At 44.4% G+C, this 21,223-nt stretch overlaps 1 protein-coding gene across 5 annotated transcripts in view; it reads left to right on the forward strand.

Moving 5' to 3' along the window:
* The window catches only part of TNFAIP1 (TNF alpha induced protein 1), a 339,442-nt gene that overhangs the window by 100,459 nt on the left and 217,760 nt on the right, over nucleotides 1-21,223 (forward strand). For all 5 annotated transcript variants that reach the window (XM_069614578.1, XM_069614579.1, XM_069614575.1 and 2 more), the window contains exon 3: nucleotides 3,102-3,271. In XM_069614578.1, the coding sequence (XP_069470679.1) occupies nucleotides 3,102-3,271 (170 nt within the window). The remainder of the gene's footprint in view (nucleotides 1-3,101; nucleotides 3,272-21,223) is intronic.

A 21,223-nucleotide genomic window follows, 5' to 3' on the forward strand; every position in this document is an offset into this window, starting at 1 on the left:
TTTTACTGGTGGTGCTTTGTTGTACGAGCCAAGGACAGTACCACGGCGGGAAACGCTCCTCCCTGCCTTGGCTATCTACGCGGGAGATCCCCGAGTACCTCCGACACACAATGCAGGCTTCTTCTGCTTTAATTCCTGGTCTTATGTTTCTTATTCTCGAAAGCTCTTGCAAGCGACGTTTTTACCTAAAAACGTCCAGGGCATTCACCTCCTTGCAACCCACTTTGGTCTTGCCTTCTTTCTCCTCGTATTAAACTTCCATTTTGGAACTTCTGCTTCCTTGTGTGCTTTGCCTTGCTCGTTCAGTGCCTTCCTCCTCCTTCGCAGCCCCCTATCTTTAAACATTTGGGCCATGTTAAAAAGCTGCAGGTGTGTGTAATGATCAGTAATTGCCTGACCATTGTGTTGGGACATGTCGGGTATACAGCTCTGCATTAGTCCGTTTTCTCACAGTCAGTTGTCTGTGAGAAAGTGTTTGTGTCAGGGAAAGGGGTGGGGGTTGAGTTCCTATCCTACCAGGTACGATGGGGGGGGGGGGGAGGTGTTACAGGGAAGGGGATACTGCGTCCCACCATCCAGTGTCCCACTCCCCGAAGCCCCACACCCCTCCAGGTGATGCTCCCGCACTGCTCCATTCCCAGGAACTGGATGCAAAAGCGATGGCCATGTCCTGGCCACCTGGATGACAGATCCCTGGGGACTAGCGGGTGAGACACATTCAGGTTTCTCACACTACCTAGAATAACTTTGAGTCATTCATAAAGTGTAGCACTGCGTTTTGCTTTCCCTGGTCTGTTTTAGACGGACACAAAAAGTCGTAAGTTTATACATGCCTTGAAGTTGCTGATAGTTCCTGTAAAAAGGGTATCGGTTTTACTTGCCTTGTATAACCGTGTTATCCTTAAATAAGCTATTGCTTCCCTTAGTCTTTGAACTCAAAAGCAACTGTAATTGAATATTACACCCCAAGGTCCAACTCGCCTAGAATAACTGTTCTCCTGAATCAGAGTTATAGGTTGATGCTGTTCCCAGAATCAGTGTTCCACTAATAACAAAACCTATATTGTCCAGTTGGTTTACTAAGTGATTTCTTGCTGAGTGTCACAGTACAACTGTTATGGTCTACTACCCTTATATTACTGAAAGTATTCTAAAAAGTAACTATTGGTTTGACTTCCCTAGAACTCCTGTGAGGTGTTCCAAATAAGGTTATATGCTTTGGTCTGTGCATCTTCAAGCATAGTGTTGTGTTTTTTTATATCGTCTTTATATGATCTATGCTAGTACCTATTTTCCCCAAGATTTATCTGGGCCTACTTGTAAAAATAAATGGTTTATTTAAATACAAGACAGTGTTTCAGTATTTCTTTGGACCAGTAGTATTACAATTTCTTTGTATTGATTCCACAGCCCTCTTTTCCTCCTAAAATGAGCCTGGCTGCTTTTACTAAGCCCTTAAGACTTCAGAAAAACTGTCCTAATAAACACCCAGGGTCGGAATTCAAAAGTGATGGCCCTTCCCTGGTCACTTGAACAGAAGAACCCTGGGGAGTAGATGTGAGAGTACCTTCAGGTTTCTCACAGCTACCTCCCTAGAACATTTGCCATTCCGCATTTGCAGCTAGATGTTTGGTGGTTTCCAGCTTGTGCTATGTCACCATCCTGCCGAATTTCGCCTCCCCCACTTAAAGGGATCCCGTCCTAGAAGGACTTCTACAACCGCGACTGGAAGGACTCCTGCCATCGTCTTGTGTGGTGGCTGTCTCTGGAACTCTCATTTCCCCCATCCTGTGAAGTGTCCTTAAGAGGGCTGCATCAATGCATCCTGCATTTCTCAATCGCTAAGGGTTGCACTGTACTCCTGAACCCGACTAGAAGAATTCTTGCCACCCGTAGCTCCTGTGCACCTCTCACCAGGGTGTGTTTGTGGGGGGAAATTCAACCTCCTTTTGTGCACAAGGCCCCACTCTTCTTACGGATGGGACTGCTGAAGCTAGGTAATATCCTTGTGACTTTGCATCACTTTACGTGCCCCTTTTATTGATTGGGTCAATGAATGCACTTCAAGAACCTATGAGACTGTATATATGTTTGAGTGCTGTTCGATATTTTCACCTGCTTGATTAATTTTTTAGTGAAAAAATTAAAGGCCTAGAATAAATACTGTATTTTTGTACATTCCTGTCTAAATTGTGTTCTTCATTGTTGACTCCTGACCCCGCTCACTCTCCTGAGAATAGCATTGACTGCTCTCCATTGCTTCCTTGATTGGGCTTTGGCTAACCTCTTGGAGTTCCCTTGTTCGCTATAACTACGGTGGCCTCATAAAATCTTTCTAGGCCACATTCTAGAAATCCATCTTGACACGTAGCATCATAAAAACCTGCTAGTCTTTGCTGCATGCATGCCATAGGCACCATAAGAAACCAAGATGTGTGGAAGTCCTGTACCAAATGAATTTCCTGTTAAGCATATGTTCACACACAATGCACATGTCACCCTCCCCTTCTAAATGCTCTAAAGAGTCTATAGTGATTTGTGTAACAAATAAAATCCCCAAACTATAACAGGGAAGAATAAAAAAGTTGGTTATGGGCATTTCATACTTTGAATTAATGGACTACTTTGGGACCATATATTTTCCTAATGCCATTGTTTTTTGTACTTGTACAATGTTTGATCAGGGGTCTTGGTGGTGCTTCACAAGTCTGTCTACAATACCATAGTTAAAGGCAGTGGTTATCCTAACTTTAGGCAGACATTTGGGTAACCGAGCTGTAGTTACTAAGCTTTTAGCCTGTGGTCTCATGAACTCACTCTTGCTAGATTCAAACTTCTCCCGAAATTTTCATCCGCAATTTTTATGTAGGCCAGTCCAGGGAAAAGTTTGATTAGGGTGCATTATGCCTCTTAGAAGGTATTAATCTATTTTATGGGTATTCGAGCAAGCAATTGTATGGCTTTTGAGACCCGTTGTGTTTTTGTACAATGCACCAAGTATGTCCATTGAGCCTCCAGCATGTCTTGGTAAGACCCTTTTAGTGTTTTGTGGGCCACACAGTATAATCTGCATTTGTTTAATTAATCTCTTCTTACTTTAGGTTGGGTCCTCATTGATCGCTGTGGAAAACATTTTGGAACTATTTTGACTTATTTGCGAGATGACACTATCACACTTCCGAATAATGGACTGGAGATCAAAGAACTGATGGCAGAAGCAAAATATTATCTGATCCAGGGCTTGGTGGAGATGTGCTTAACAACCATACAGGTAGGCATACGATGGCTGAACATGATCAGTTTTTTGCGAGACCTAGTCCACTCTTCTGCTGAAGACTTGTAAATCAATTAAAATCTTGTATCCGTTCATCTCCTTCCCCCACTTAGTCCTAACTTCCCAGCTTTTCTGCAATCCCTGTGTGCATGTGGAGAGAGTCTGGCTCTGGGCAAACCGGACTACAGGTGTTTTTGCCAGTCTGTGCATCTAGCCGTTTGGTCATGTGAGAAAATGTGAGCTGGATGAGGGTTCCTCCAGGGAGAGCTGGGCTTTTGTGCTGCTAAGGGCTTCCTGGTCATGTGACCGTGATGTGTGAAGGTGGGTTGTAGACAATGGCATAAAGAATCTGCTTTTGCTGATAAGTCACAGCAACACTTGGTATTGCACCAGTGCACTTTCAAGAGCATTATGAGAAGGCGTACTCCTCTTTCCATGCCTGCTTTTCTGTAGTGCTCGTTTTGACATTGTGAGATCAAAGCAGCCTCTTTATTAAAGGAATGAGGTGTTGGAATGTAATTAACCACAATGCAGTTAATATAAGGCCCCGAAATCGCACATTTCATTAATAGTCTTACGCAATGAATAGTCTTAGGTTAGGTTGTTATTATTGTGAACTCTGGGCACATCCTCTCTTTGCTGACATCCATTCCTTCCTGAGCACCTTGGTAATCTCATTTCCCCTGTTAACCTCTTTCATGCTACTCTGTGAATCGGCAGAATTTAGGGTCATACTGAATGGAAATATTGCTGGCAAGTGCAAAAAACGACCTGAGGATTTAAAGTTGTTTCGTTGTTCCCTTGCTTGAAGCATGCTAAACTATGCCCTTTTGTCCTGAGGTGTTGCTACAATGTTCTCCTCTTTCTCTCAAAAAATGTTATGCTGAATTTCGTGGTATTCATTTATCAAACATGCCTTTGCCATTAATGCAACCCGCTAGCATGGTTTGTAAAAGGTGCTTGTGCTTCCTCTAAAAGATTAGGATCTTGAAATCAGTGCCTCTATAATGAGGAGTTCTAGCAAAATGAATGCAGTCCACCTCTTAGAATTAATGCACAATGCCACAAAGATCTGCCTACACATTAATTTATAAGTATTGAGAAGGACCTGACACTATTATGCACCTAATTCATGCATTTATTGTAAATACAATTATTACAACTACAGAAATAATTGACAAAATTGTAATAAGATAACAACCAATACAAGAATTAAACATAATTGTAATCTGCATCAAACGCATGTTAATGCACAACATATCCACTGTGCACCAACAAGTGTTTTGATGTATGGGAGGTGTATAGGTATTGAGCCACCGTTCAAATCTGTGCCAATCTTAGTTAAAAAAGAACCAATGTCAGGAACTCCCTCCACCCTAATACTACTTTAGGGTTTCAAACTAATTGATTTCAATCACCAAGAGCCATTCTGTGCCGACTCCATGACCAGTGGGAAAGTGAATTTGGTGTTTCCGAGTGTCTGGTTTTCTTGGTATTCTATTTCTTAGCAGATTATTTTAGGGTTTGGCAGCGCTGATTTTTGAATCCTTCTTTAAAACAAATTTCCTGTCACAAATTTAAAGCACTCTGCTTTCAGTTCAGCAGCTGATAATCAGACACTTTATATGTGGCCCATGTTCATTGGCAGTGAAAGATGATAGGTGTTACTCCCCTTTTGAAATTCTCGCTGCAAATTACCATACCCCCTTCCTAGCCACAATCTTTTATTGCATTTGGTAGAAAGAGAAACCCTGTGAAATCTGTACTTTACACCTATATGAGGGCCAAAGAAACTGCCATTTTTGATGGACTGACACCACTGCTGAACCCGCCTCATACTCGACATCTTCTCATCGGAAGCACGTTACCTCTCATTAGAGAGAGTCCTATAAAAACACAATGTCCTCAGTTGGAGGAGATTACCCAATGTCGATCCGATCGGCAGGGGTGGTGACGTGCAGGGCAGATATTGCCACATGGAGCAGAAAGCCTGGAGGTGGGACCACACAGAGTACGTGGTGGACCTAGAGCCTGTACAACACTGCTGAATCCAGGAACGCCGGGGGCGAAAGCTCTTCAACCCTTGTACGCAGAGCCACTGAGAGAATGACGAGTACCAGTGAGGCCCCGAGAAGGCCAACAAAGCAAGAGGCAGTAACACAGCCTGCTGGAGCCGAATGCTGCTTGTTAGTTAAGAATTGGTGTAGTAACACGGTGTGAGACTACCCAACACTTACCTGCTTGGTATTGGGTAACCCACCTTTTGGTATAGGGCTGTACTACACAAGTTGGTAGTGTGACTGAGCAGTCCGGCCTATCTCAAGAGGGGTAAATGTGAGCTGTAGAGATGTAGCCATGAAATTCGCAAATACAAGTAACCAAGTAACACTTGCACTCGAGATTTCAGTTATAAGTAGTTATTTATTTAATTTCAATTTTTAAATAAGCGTTCTTTAACCCCTTAAGTGCCATGGACAAGGTATCTCGTCCTTGGAATTCCCTCCAGGGTGCCAAGGACGAGATATCTCGTCCTTTTTGGCACTCTGTTTTGAGCAATCCTTGCAAAGCAGGATCACTCAAAACAGTTATCCAACCCCCGGGCTATGTGAGGTGGAGGTCCCCCCTCACTGCCAGGGGATGGATTACCTTCAGTTTCACGTCGGCGTGCGTAAAGCAGGACAACGTGAAAGTAATTTTCACAGCAGCAGCCATTTCAGGCTGCTGCGGGGAAAATAAAAGGTGAGTCTCCACCTTTCTCCCCCTCGATCGTCAGCTGTATTTCAAGCCGGAGATTGAGGGAGGTGTTGTTGGAAAGGGGAGATTCTCCCCTTTCCAACGACACCCTTTGTGTAAGCATTGCTGCTCACGGATCGGGCGCAGGGTGCTTGATCCGTGGGCAGCAATGCCCACTAGACACCAGGGATGTTTTGAATGCGGGAGGGGTGGGGGCTGCTTGGCCACCCACTGTAACACACCGCCAACAACACATGGCCTACCTTCCCGCGTCCCCACACGTGTCCCGATGAAAACGGTTCCACACATGTGTGGGTGCACCTACCTGGGGTGCCAAAGGAAAAGGGTAACCTACTGGTAACACCAAGCCTTTCGGCACAGCACATTTTGTTTGTGGGCAACCGTCAGATCTGGGCCTACGGTGTCAAAGCCAGCAAGGAAAACAGGGAAACCCATGCATTTCTGAAAAGAGGACACCTGTGGGAATCCAGAGTTCTGACTTGCGCAAATCTGCCCAGAATTTATTACCCAGAAACTCTGGCAAAATCCAAATTTGGGGGTAAAGAACACAATTTTCAGACATTTCACTATGCTCACCCACCGAAACACGCCGCCAACAACAGACATCATACCTTCCCGCATTCCCACAGGTGTCCCGACGAAAACTGTACCTCACATGTGTGAGTGCACCTACCGGGGCACAAAAGGAAAAAGGTACACCACTTGTAACCCCCAAAGGGTTTGGGGAGACAACCTACAGATTTGGGCCTAGGGTGTCCAAGCCACCAAGGAAAACAGGTAACCCCATGCATTTCCCAAAGGAGCACACCCCTGGGAATCCGCAGAGGTCTGACTTGCGCAAATCGGCCTAGAATGTATTGCCCAGAAACAGCAGCAAAGTCCGAAATGTGACAGAAAAAACATTTTCCGCACATTTCACTCGGCTCACCCACTGAAACATGCCGCCAACAACACATGGCCTACCGTCCCTCATTCCCACAGGTGTCCCGATGAAAACGGTACCTCAAATGTGTGGGTGTAACTACCTGGGCCCCAAGAGGAAAGCCTAAAACACTGGTAACCCCAACTCTTTTCACACAGCAGGATTGCAGGATTTTGACTAATGTGCACACCATACAGATTTGGGCCTAGTGTGTCCAAGCCACCAAGGAAAACGGGGAGCACCATGCATTTCTGAAAAGAGGCCACCCGTGGGAATTCAGAGGTCTGATTTGTGCGAAGCTGCCCAGAATGTATTACCCACAATCCCCGACAAAGTGTGATATTTGGTGGGGGAAAAACACAATGTTCACTTTGTCGGGGATTCTGGGTAATAAATTCTGGCCCACTTCGCGCAAGTCAGACCTCTGTGTATTCCCACGGGTGTCCTCTTTTCAGAAATGCATGGGGTTCCCTGTTTTCCTTGGTGGCTTGGACACCCTAGGCCCAAATCTGTATGGTGTGCCCGCCTGGAAAAAATTGTGAAATTCAACTGTCTGAAAAGACTTGGGGTTGGGGGTGTTTTCGGCTTTCCCCTTGGTGCCCAGGTAGGTGCACCCACACATGTGAGGTACCATTTTTATCGGGACATCTGTGGGAACGCGCGAAGGTATGACATTTGTTGTGTTTCTTTGGTTTTAATAATGTTTCGACCCATTTGCTGGTGCCCTTTGTCACACAACCCTTTAATTTCCCAAATGTGTCCTACATTTAGTCGCTGCTTTAGGCACCATGCACTTTTGTAACCTGCACAAGTCACCTACCCTTGAAAAGGTCTGCCTGTGCTCTTTCAAAAAATGTATGCTTGCCGTTCCTCACCACATTGGTTTTCGTATGTCTTTTCAGGCGGTAAGCATAAAACTCCTGTGTACCATGGCTCAGTGTTTGGCTTGTGGTATTGCTTGTTTTGTGAAACACTACAAAAAATGTGTGCTTTCCTAACTGCAAGAGTCGGGGGAATGTAGCGGAGCATTGTTTTTCTCAAAATTCATAGAAGCCATTGCCATACCAAGCCAACCATGTCGACCACATACCTTTTTTTTTTCGGTCATTTTCCCGCATTTTCCCCAACCTAGTTGTTTCCCGACCTGCGCCAGTCGCCCCTTCCGGAACTTGGAATTTTGTCTACTTTCCAGAAATGTATGCCTTTCTGTCCTTGAATTCGGCTTTCCTACCCTTTTCTTCCATTCCGTCCATGCATGTCCAATTGGCAAAAATGGCCAAAATCGCCTACCTCTCACAAAACGGTTGACCACCACATAAAAATATTTTTTTTTTTCGTTTCCACTCAACCTGTTCTTGAAAGCCAGGAAATTGGGGAATTCAGCACAGCAAACCATTTGTTCCTAGCTCTTAGAAGGAAAAAAACACAGGCTTCTTGGTACATCATTTTATTGGCATTTTTTGAAAAAACACAAAATCTTCCCCCTTTTTGGTTATTTTGTCTCACCCACCCCCCTACAGCAACCTAGGATTCCTGGCGGTGTTACGACTGCCTACATGTGGGGGAAAAAGGGGCCAAATTTGGCTGAGATATCTCATGTAACAAAGTTACACAGCATTGAATGGCGACATACTGAAATCACCAAAAAAGGCCTTGGCACTAGGGGGAAAAACCCATGGCACTTAAAGGGTTAAAAAGGGCAAGATATGTAACAATCAAATATAATTTTCAGAATCAGCACAAGTTAGTGGATACGCTTTGGATATGCTTCTTATGCAATTGGTACACCCTGAGGTGACTTCATTCATAAGGTCCGTAATGGCATTTATATATCACTAGTTATACTTTGCAGATTCAGAGGTTGCAGAAAGGAAAGGTTAAAGGAAGGAAACAAAGGTTAAACAGGTTCTCGGGGTATTTGAGTATACTTAAATCTTCCAATGAAGTCTAAACAAGCCTTTCCCAGCAATAAGTCTAAGACAAGTTACCACCTCTGAGGGACAGAAATATCCAAGTCAATGGACGAAGAGTCTGCAGGGAGCCAGGACAGCCAAAGTCATTTGGAACACAGTCTGTGGAGCTGAGCCACTTCTTAGATAATTCTTATACAAAGTTAGAAATCACTTGTAGGGTCACGAGCTGTTAAGGCTGTGAAAAGCAGAGTTGGAATCAACTCTAAAGGTAAGCCACTGCAAGTCTCAACTGTGAAAGGCACAGCTCAAAGACACTGAGGTAAGTACCCCAAGTCTAAACAGTACCTCTGGTTTGAAGAAGAGTGGTCCAGCTGGATTCTTTCCTGTTGCAGCGATGCAGACCCTGGGTTCCTGAGCCTTAGTCGTGGGGACAAGAGGGAGGATGTCTGGAAGGATCCTGCGGCGGCAATTTGGAGGTTGTCGGCCGCTATGGGCTCTTTTTGGATCAGCAGCACTTTGCAATTTCAGCGCTCGGTAATCAGCACCACCGCGGATCTCGGATACCGGTTGGGCTTCCTTCAGCTCTGGTTGTCCTGCTTATGGAGTGTCCTCTTAGGAGACTCCTGGAGCTTCTGGCCGGATTTCAGTCATTGTACTTGACAACAGATTTTTCGACCCCTGGCACTCGGCTCTTGCAGCAGCGAAGAAGTACAGCCAGTCGGGGGAAGATGGTGATGGTCCAGTGGATTTTGTCTCGGGGTTAGTTGGTACCACTAACCCAAGGGAAGAAGTCGTCCCTTCTGCAGCTTTTCTTGTTGATCAGAAAAAAGTAGTTTCAGCACAGCAGCAGGGCTTCAGTGGGCAATTCAAAGGTCCAGGAGGACACAGCAAGCATCGTTGATAGTTTTTTCATTGGTTTTTCTTCTCAGTGGTCGACTCTGCCTCTAGTCCCAAAACACTCGCCTTATAAGCAAGTTTCTCCCATTCATGCACAGCCTAGGCTGTCGATCACACAGCAGGGTGGCTGTCCTGCCAGCCAGCCAATCAGGATTGGTTGCATTCAGGCACTCCTAGAGACAAAGGACAAAGTTTCAGGAACCTCCCTCACATCTTGCCTTTCCAGACACACTGGAGCCACAGGCGGTCTTCTGGGCTGAAGCCCGCCAAATGCAAAATGAACACAGGGCTCAAATCTGCCTAGACACAGAGTAAAACCCAAAAAAGACCTCACAAACCGAGAAATGGCGAAAGAAGACCAGGCCATTTTGACAAAATGGTCACCCATGGGTGCTATACTGCCGCTGAGGATTCAGCCTGCGGTAGAAAAGCAAAATGGTAGGAAAATTAAACCACTGCCACCAGCCATTTAAAATAGTGGGGGGTAACATAAAAAAGTTAAATGAACCACCCCCTATGGCCCCTCAAATGGCCCCACTCTGCCCAACTAGAAATAAAAAGAATATCACAGAGGACAAAGTGATCCCCGCCATTCTCCCTACTTTAAACTCATTATCTAACAATCTAGACCCTGATACACTGGTCCACGAATATAACAAAATTATGCTCACCACACTGGACAAGATTGCTCCACTTAGACCAAGCAAACCAAAAGCCCATCGAAACAAGTGGTTCACTCCACAACTAAAGGACCTACGTCTCCTAAAAAGGAAATGTGAAACTACCTGGAGATTATTCTCATTGGAAGGGCATAAAGTTAGGCTAACTACAATTTCCATGCAATACAAAAATTAAATCTGCCTGGCAAAACGAAAGTCTTATAACGAACGTATTGCCAAATCCAATTAGAGTATGAAGGAATTATTCACCATACTAAAAGAACTAGAGTCCCCAATTCCCATACCTGACATCTGCATCAAAAATAAGACCTGGTGTTCAGATATTCAACATGCATTATCCAATAAAACAAACACTCTCCAAAATAAAATAAACCTAAAAAAATACCTTGAATTTACAGCATCTATCTAACACTCCTCTGACTAGTGATATAACTACTGCCCAGACCACTAGATTCCACTTCACTAAACCTCCATTTTAGAAGTAGAGAAAGTCATCCTATCTCTCAAACCATCAAATTTTAAAGGCGACTTTTGCCCAGCGCAGATTATATAGACGCTTGTAGAGATCTGTCACCCTTCATATCCAAACTGATTAATGCCTCTTTCTCCTCTGGCACCATTCCCTCCAACCTAAAACAATCATGGGTACTCCCACTCCTAAATAAGCAAACCTTAGACCCACGTATTCCTACTAACTACCGACCTATCATGACGGTACCATTCTTACTCAAAATACTTGACAAGGTTGCATATACCCAGATTCAAAAATATCTTGAACTGCATAAGCTCTTGGGAGCAAGACAATCTGGCTTCCGCTCATTACATGGGACGGAAACCGCCCTTATCGACTTAAAAACACAGGTTGATGAGCTGAGAGATAAAGGTAAAACAGCCCTCCTCCTACTGCTATATCTCTCAGCTGCATTTAACCTAGTAGATCATAAGGTCCTATGTAGTCACTCGGACTCAGCAGCTCACTTTTCTACAGAGGCCATCAGATGGATAGAATCATTCCTGAGTGAAAGAGCCATGAGGATCTTCTCCCCATCGGCAGCGGGGGACCCTGTCCCTATCGCGTGCAGTGTACCTCAGGGCTCCTGCGTCTCCCCTACTCTATACAATATATTCACCAAACCCTTGTCCGATGATCTGGACCTTCTGGGTATCACCTACACTAACTATGCAGATGATACACAGATATCCTCCCTCTTTTTGGGGATTATGGCACGGACTTGGCATTGGTGAATAGGGTATATCTCATCATCCAGGCATGGATGGCCACTCACGGCTTATGCCTGAATGATAAGACAGAGTTGATAATCCTGGGTACCCACTTTAACCTTTAATAAACTAGGCCATGAATATTCTTCATTCACCATCGATGGAAACATCATTAGAGTAACTAAGGCGGTAAAAACCCTTGGCTTTTACCTTGATTCGACCATGTCCTTTGACAAACAAGTGAAATCTCTGACTTCCACCACCGCTTACACCTGTAAGCTTATCAGGGCAGGCACGCCATTCCTCTCAAATGACAGCTGTATGATCTTGGCTAGAGCGTTAATACTCTCTAGGCTAGATTATTGCAATGCTCTATACAGTGGCGCCAATAAAGCCATTATCCAGAAGTTAGAAACTCTTCAAAACAACGCCTAAAGATCTGCACTAGGCATGAATAAAAGAGAACATATCTCCTCTACTAGACATCAATATAAATGGCTCTCTACCCACAATAACATTCTGCTAAAAATGGTCTCCCTGACCCACAAAGCATTAAATAATGCTGCCCCTAGCTACCTAGCAGACAGATTAAATAGAAGAACGTCTATCGGACCGACAAGAGCTGGTAATGCCAATTGCCTCGTGGTACTAAGATTCAGACTCACCAAGATTGGCAGTAATAGCTTTCCAGTGAAGGTTGCCAAACTTTGGAACTCCCTGCCTCACAAGCTTAGAGCAGACCAAACATACCTACATCTCAAAGAACTACATCAACCTGCTCAACTCTACTGACCGTTAGTCTGTACTTTTGCAATTTCCTCATCTAGATTGCCCTAGCCCATCCAGTTAATCTATTGTAATGTGGAATTTAACCTGTTTATAACCTGACCTGCAGATTTGTATTTATAATTCTATTGTATTCATACCTGTAACATATTTTATTTCTTACTGTAACCTATTGGGAACCCTGTAAGCTTTGCATTTCCTTGCTGCTGCGCCCTGTTACCTTCGGGTTTGGTGCGCATTAGAAATAAATAAACAAACAATGTAGGTAGGATAAGGGACTACTAGTGTAATCCCCCTCCACCCCCTAGCACTCCACATAAATGGTGTGTGCTGGTCCTACAAAGAGAAAAGGTACGTCAAGTCAATTTCACTTCACTGTTCTTGGGAACAGTAGTTCACACAAGAACAATTATTTAAACCTTATGAGAAATCTAAAGGATTTCTCAGTGATTCTCAGTGACGCTGCACTGAAGGTGCGGTGTGTCACCATCCAAAAGGTTTGTCAGACTCCAAAAACAGAGTGAAACATATAATCCAAAACAGGTCAAAATACATGAGAGTGAGAAAAAGATCTCACTCACTCCAGGGTTAAAATTACAAAGTCCTAAAGTCCAGCAAAAGAGCTGGAGGTCTCTAAGGTTGAAGGGAATTAGCACAGAAATGAGAATTCCTGATTGCGGAATAACCTACCCTCCCTGACGAAAGCACCTTAAGAGCACAGGTATTACACACAAAAGGGCAGAAAATTCCTTGTGCGCATGTGTGGTTGGGGTACAATAATAAACTAAGAGGAGTCCATGCTGCAAACAACTGAATATGTTGTATGTTATTCTAGTTACTTGATTTTGTGCAAAAAAAGTCAGAGTATCTCAGACATAGGTTAATATTTGATATAAGTGAAAAATTAAGAAACATTTTTTATATAGATATCGAAACACAAAAAGCATATTTGCAAAAATTAAGTTGAGACAGTAATTGATGCAATACTTTAGTCAATTTAGAAAAATATACCTAATCTAATACAATGACACAATAACCAGAAAAACAAAAGCCAAAGGTTGCACAAAAACCAAAATTGTAAAATTTGTACGTAAATTGTTTGCAATCCTAGTTATGAAAACCTCCAAAGTATAGTTAATGAAACCCTGATGGTTAAGGCATGATTAAATCATAATCGTGCCTGGAGTCTGCCTTTTGGATCTGGACACTTGTAAAAATCAAGCCTGACCACTGCCAACTTATCCGGTGAATTCCTGTATTTATCCAGTGTTGGGTTAGATTTTCATTTATATGCCAAATCACCTTCACATGTGAGACTCGCAGCACTTTGCTGGACTTGTGGAATCATTTTCTATGTTCCTGAGTGAGTGGGAATCTTTCATCACTCACCCTTTCTTTTACTCTTTTTATGGGTGTCATTTTTCTGACTCGCCATAGTTAATTGTTTTTGTACCTTCCAATAGCTTTTTGGGCATCTACATTTTACTATTGCAGTATACAGCACTTTCTTAGCAGTGTTGCTGGGTTGCCTCTTTGGCTTCCCTTTACGTTTTATATTGTGAGACCTGCACACCCCATCTTATGTGGAGTGCTGGGGAGATACAGTATCGGGTATTATCATCCCCATAAATAATGTCACCATACGTATAGTCGCCTGGAAACGGCATAGGTGACATTATTTATCGGAATCATTTATGGAGTAAATGGGAGTGCAGGTTGCAGGGGTGTCCCTTGCAGATTACATGGGGTAATATCGCTGCAGAAAAAGTACTGTTAATGTATAGCAACATTTCTGCTGGGATATTATCACATGGAACTGGAGATACATGGTATCCCTTTTCTCACTGCTCCTATAACATTTCTGTTACACTGACTAGCTCGCTATTATGAAGAACAAAGGAGGTGATGGCTGAAAGGTTTGAAATTAATCCTAACCTCTGGCATTGGTCTGGGCAACCCTCCAGACCATTGTTCTTCGGCGCCATTACAAAAAGGGAATGGCCATATACAAATCAGACTTGGTCTAACCCCAAAAGGGGCAGTCCAGCCCGAATTGCTTGGTTACATCCCTTCTGCACGAGACCACAAGCATCCCCAAACATGTTTCGGCCTTGTTGGGCCTCATCATTGAGGAGTAGCTTGGGTCTCTAGGCCCAGCAGGAATGGGACCCACGTCTTGGCATACCCGTCCCACTCTGGGTGACTTACGCAAATCAAAGGAGGTGATGGTTGGAAGGTTTGGAATTAATCCTAATCTCTGGCATTGCTCTGGGCAATGCTCCCATTACTCTTATGGCTGGTGGAAGTGGGCATACTTGACTGACTTTTGTGCATGTTTTGCTCACAGACTGTCATTACAGCCGCAGTAAAGCACAGAAGGGTCACCATTCTCCTAGAATTGTGGCTTCTTTCTTTTTTCGTCATTTGAGTGTGCTTGTCGTTTCTTTGTCCTTCTGCTGTCCTGGGTGGGGTTGAACTTTTGTCTTTAGCAGGAACTCTTTGTGTAGCCCTCGGAGGCTCCAGCGTGTCTTTGAAGACAGGAAATGAGGGAGGCGTCCCAAACTCTGCTGAACTTTGTCTTCTGGTGTGCCTAGAACGCGTCCCCACTGGGGGAGTTGGCTGTCCTGATTGGACAGCGACCTGCCCCTTTCTGTAAACTGCAGGGAGAGTTTGCAGAGGTTGTGTGTGGGTTCCTGTATATCTGGCCTGGATCTGAAAGCTGATGACAAGTAAACCACTGGAACTGAAGATCCAATGAAGAAGAGAAGACTGCTGTAGCTACTTCCAGCGACCGGAGATGCCTGCTGTGTAACTGCTGCCTGTGCTGACCCCTTCTTTGATGTGTCAGAGGAGTCCAGGACTCTGACCCATACAGTGTTGGAACCCATCAGTCTTAAAGGAAGATTGTGCTAAAAAATGATATTGTCCCAATCGTTCGGGCAGGTCGCATTAAGCATACTAGGGTCGATCCAAAAAACATTTCCTATGCATCTTAATTTTACTTTTCCTCACTTTTACAAATGCGAAAATGTGTTGGGCGCAGCCATCTTGTGCTAATCTTATCCGTAGATGGATCACCCTAAGTTCAAGTGCGCTCTCAGCAATAAATCAAAACACCCACCCTTGAAACTGACATCACTAATCCGAACGTTATGCTCCACCTATTTTCATTATGTTTGTGTCCAGTATAGTTCCACGTCATCACCCACGCCCACAGAAACAGGAAGATGAACACAGATATCATCAGACAGAGCGTAACTTCTGTCTTGCCGTGAATAGCATTTGCATATTGAATATTTCAATAATACATCAATAGTGCTCAATGTAGCAAGTGCTTTTATTTTTCAAATAACGTTCACAAGAAATGATAAACTCCTGAAAGCTAACGATTTTGTTATCGCCCAGGTAAGTTAGAGCTAACGACCATCGCATGACTCTCAAGCTAGGCAGATTACGGTGAATGATAAATGTTCTGTGTTTCCATATTGTACAACATCAAAACAATTCAATGACCCACTTGGTGCTCCATGTGGGAGAAAAAAATAAAATTCTTCACTTTCAAGCCCAACCCTCTTGTTTCTCCACGTTGCTACATCATGAATGCTGACCGTTTGCTCCTTATTGCCAGAAACACCAATGGACATATCGGTGTTAGGGAGAATTCTCAGAAATGTGCTAATTCCCTCCACCTTAGAGACCCCCAGCAACTTTGCTGTATCTTGAGCACTTGATTTTTTTTTACCTGGAAAGAGTGTGACCCTTTTCCCGACTCTCATATTTTAATGTGATTTTGTACACCGTGTTTCTTTTGGTTGTGGAGTGTCAGACTCCATCATCTTTTACATTGGGTCACACAGCACCTTCAGTGCAGTGGCCCAGGGAAGTCTTTCAGATTTCCCAAAGGTTTAAATACCTTCTCTTGGATAAACTACTGTTTCCAAGAGCAGTAAAGTGAAATTGACTTTACTTACCATTGTAACTTTCTAGACCCAGCACACACTCCTACCTTAGGGTGCTGGAGGGGTTACCTAGTATCCCCTTTGTCTAGCTTCTCATATAACATTTCTATGTGACCCTTTCCTCACTGAATGGCTGGTGGCAGTGGTTTCGTTTTAACTACCATGGTGTGCATTTACCACGGGCTACGTTCGCAGCTGCAGTAAAGCACCCAAGGGTGCCATGTTTATCAAAATGGCCCTGGTCTTCTTTTTTTGCCCTTTTTTTGTGGAAAGTTCCTTCTTGAGATTTACTCTGCGCGCCAAAGCAGGTTTGGTCCCTTTGTTCACTTTGCATTTGGCGGGGTTCACAAGTGTAGCCCGCCTCTGGCTCCAAGGTGTCTCGTGTAGGCAGGAAGTGAGGGAGGTAACTTCCTGTGCTTAGTCTCCTAGGAGACCCAAATGCAGTCTGTGGTGATTGGCCGGCTGAATGTCCGGCAAGGACAGCCACCCTGCTGGATGACTTACAGCTGTGCTGGAATGAATGGGAAAGAACTGAATAAAAGGCGGTGCTTTTGGCTTGGAAGGCAGAGTGGACCACTGGACAAAGGAACCGAAGAAGAACTTGAAGGACGCCTGCTGCAACTCCTGGTCCGTTGGGTTGCCCGGTGAAGCCCTGCTACAGTGCCGAACACCAAGTTCGCATCGACAGAGAAGCCTCTGCAAGTACGACTTCTCTCCTTGAGTTGGTGGGACCAATCAACTCCAAAGTAAGCCACCTGGACATCCATCTCGGAGCTGGTTGAATTTCCAGAGTTGCTGCTGGAAACCGTATAACCAGGGAGAGGAACACCAGATTGTTTGCGTTGCTTTTAAGCTAGCCAAGGGCTCCAGGAAGATCCTCTGGACTCCCAGGAAGCAGAACTGACCGAGCCTGAGCCCCCTCAACAGAGTGCAGGTCCCCAGAAGCAGCAAGGATAGTCCATCTCGACCGCCGGGAACCGCGGTGTTGCTATTTGCGGTAGATGCAAGGAGCTGAAAAACTGAACAGCCACTGAAAGTGAAGTTTGCCGGTTGCGAGTGTTGACCATCCCAGTGCATTGCAGGAGTCCCCCCACATCATCCCTCTTGTCCCACTGACTGAGGCCCAGGAACAGTGAGACCTGCAGTGCTGCATAGGAACAGGAGTCATCTGCTGCATCTTTTCTTCATCTTTAAAGGTACTTTACAAACTCTGAGAGAACTTACCTCTTGCTGTAGAGTTGCTTGCATCTTCTACTACTCACAAGTCTAATCAGCTAGTGGCCCTACATTTCATTCTTCTTTTCTCAAAAGACTTCTCAAACATTGTGCAAAGACACTTCCATTTACCTACCAGAAGTGCTTCATCCTATATAAGACTTTTGCCCATTGAGTTTGGCTTAGCCTTTTCTACTGAATGGCCCTTTCTGGAGGGAATCCAAAAGTATTTGCCTGCTTAAGAATATTTGTGTTCTCTTGTATGTTCTAGATGATCTTTTCCTTTGACTTATTACTATATGATTCTAAATGCAACAGTGATATATTAATGTCCCCAGCACCCTAGCAATTGAAGTCACCTGAGGGTGTAGGTAGTGTCTGTGGGCCATCCCAAAAGGGTATCTCTTAATTTAGAGATATTAAGAGTGTGTATTTCATGAAGTGTATTTGAGTGTTACTATTATTTTGCTCCCTTCTGAAGAAGGCTTATTCTAGCTGACTGGTATATAAATTAATACTTGTTTATTCAATAAACCTTGAGTGTAAGAGTTTATTTGAATACTTGCAACTGTAAATCTCTGTATAACTCCACTACAGCTCACATTGACCCCTCTTGAGATGAGCCTGGCTGCTCATCACATTACCAAAACTGTGTAGTACAAGCTTATACCAAAGGTAGGGTTTCCTATACCTGTGGTCAGTTGTTTGTAGTAGCTCCCCAATGGGATGGAAAACCACATGAAGAAAACTAAGAACAAACATAGCAAACATTTAGGTTGAACCACCGACAGATGTCATTAGAAAGCTGGCAAGATTACTGATCGAAAAGCGATTACAGTACACACGGTCAATGTTTACCCCACCGCCCCCTGCACCAACTTTGTTAGTGCGCGTACAAATATCCTTTAACATTATCACCACCGGAGTGGTCCCCTGGCGCTCTGGCGGCTCTGAAAAAGGGAGGCGGGGGATGGGTTAGTGGGAATAAGCTGGAAAAGTGCAAGAGGGCAGTGATGTGCTGTTGGCGGCCTCAGCCTGGTGGGGCAGTTGGCTGGGCTTGGAGTGTTTTATGGTCGGTAGTTGTCGTGTTCTGTTCAAGTCTGTGTGGTTTGTTTTGTTGTTGCAGTGTGGTGAAGTTTGTGCGGACTGCTGTTTTAGGCTTGTGGTTGTGTCTGGTTAGAGTTTGAGAGGTGTATGCAGAGAGATGGAATCGTTAGTAGATTGGTTAGTTGGCATTGCTGTCCTTGCAATTATGGGATTCCATCTAGGTGTGGCACATGCTAACAATCACATTTCTATCTAGATGCGATGCAAGCTAAAGTTTATGAAGCTCAATGATACAACGGTTTGTTCCACAGGACAAAGCGGTTTAGATATCACCACCATGCATATGGAGTGGTGTTTGTTTAATTAGGTATGCATACAGCACCCTACTCATAGTAATAATTTTATGTAAACTTGAATATACATAATTTCTGGAAATTCCATGGTGAGTTTCTGTTGATGATCAACTGCTCCTGTACGATGTATCGCACACGTTCATACTAACTTGTGGTATGTCTGCTAACAATATATTAAGTTACCTTTTTTCTTTCTATTCCCCACATTGTATGCCCTTCTAGCAATTGCTCACTAGCGTCCAAGGCCAAATTACAATAAGGCAGTTGTCCTCTTCAAAGGCAAAGACGTTTAGCATTCGATTCTGGAAAATAATGTGGGGAAAAAAAATAATTGAACACATCAATGATGTGGTACTGTGTTTCAGAACAGGAATGCCAGCTTGAAACAAAACATTCACGAATTGTGTGTTGCTGCAACGCACGTTTTGTATATCAGCCCTCAAAGGAAATTCCACATAAATCCAACCTCACCCTCCTCCAGGACTGTTTTGTGCCACCAAGCATGTTCCCTGTTTATGTAGTAGTCGGCTCTAGCATATTGTTGTACCTTTCACAGTGTAACTTGTGAGGGTTACATAGACCGTATCCTTCGTTACATGGAGAGATGATCCCAGTTTACACATGCTGTAATCTATAGACGCATGAGCAAAAAAACAATTGTAGCCTTCCATCACCTATGTAATACTGTTATGTACGCTTCTTACCAATCAAGGGTGTGTTCAGACACTGTGCGTGATGTCATTACTGGTGTTGTGGCCTTCCAAAAGGCACCTGGGCAAGCCCTCTCTGTAGCCTTCATGTGAGACTGGTGACATAGTACATCCCTGAGCAGTTTGTCAACTAGTTCGTAAATATTGCAGTAGCTGGTGAAAGTGCATGATCGTGCTGCTGAATGAAAAAGTGGTTATTCTTGTACGTCTGTGTCGAGTAAGGAAGGGGCATGAGGCGATGAAGAATTGGTTCCCACTATTCAAGTAGTGTGTGCCTTGGCGTCAGATCAGTTTTCAGAAGGTTGTGAATACCCGAGTAGCAGAGCTAACATCGAATGTCTGTCTGTTATCCAGGAGCTGTGTGCCTCCGATGATCTCACCTTCACCCAGATGCTCACTGTGTCTAGAGCACTGGTTCTGTCTACGCCTTTCCAAAGGCACCAACAATCCGTCTGTATTGAGAGAACTTCTGTGATTTTTTTATTCGAAGGGATTGAGTCCTCCGACTTATTCCTTATCTTGATAGATCATCTCCAGCTTGCTGGCCTCTGAATTTTTTTTTCAGTAGAGTGCGCTGTGCATCGATGTCCCTCGAGCCGATGTCCCTCGACAGCCTCCATATCGGCGCCGAAGTCATCATGCGTATAAATGGACTCGTGCAGCGTCCGTTGCTCAGTTCTGTTTTTCCGCGCTTCGTGGGCCTCGGAATCGCGTTGCTCAGTTCGTTAGCCAGAGAATATATTCTTCATTATTCCTCGAATACCAACTCTTACTCGATGGCTTCCTCATCCGAACCAACGACTCCACGGTCTAGCTTAAAAAAATGTCGAGACTGTGGAAAGAAAATGTCATTGACAGATCCTCACAGGATCTGTTTGTGGTGCCTGGGATCGGAGCACCAATGTTCGGAGTGTGAGGACTGCATGTCCATGACTGTGAAAGCCTTGAAGGAGCGTAACGGGAAGCTTGAGAGAGGTAAGACAGTTAAAACTCCTTTTGAAAGTTTCCTCGGCAGAGTCGAGACATTAGTCTCGTCGCCGACACAGGAAACCTTCTCATTCTAGGTCTCGAAGCAGTTCCCACCACTCTTCGAGATCCAAGCATTCAAGTAAGAGACGTCGAAGATCCCCTTCCTCGTCGTCTTCTTTTGTTTCTCCGGAAAGAGTCACCTGCCCCACAAAACATAGCCACTCAGGCTGAGTGGGAGGAATTCCGTAAAAGGATGCTTAGCGTCTTTGAGAAAGCGGCCTCGACCCCCTCGAAGACAGCTGAGGGTGATACCCTGGGTGAAGGACCTGAAAAATCTAAACGCCGTGAGCCGTTGCACCCGGCGAAAGAAACTACTCGAGAGCATCACAAACCCTCGAGCAAAGGCACTGTGCCATCGACGCCATTGTCGAAGGTCCCTTCGACGCATAAATCTGCGTCATCGACGCCATTATCAAAGGGCTCATCGACGGATAGGTCGATTTGAATCGACGCTGACGCCAAA

This window comes from Ambystoma mexicanum, chromosome 9, assembly GCF_040938575.1.
Source record: "Ambystoma mexicanum isolate Mex_15411 chromosome 9, UKY_AmexF1_1, whole genome shotgun sequence".
Lineage (NCBI taxonomy): Eukaryota > Metazoa > Chordata > Amphibia > Caudata > Ambystomatidae > Ambystoma > Ambystoma mexicanum.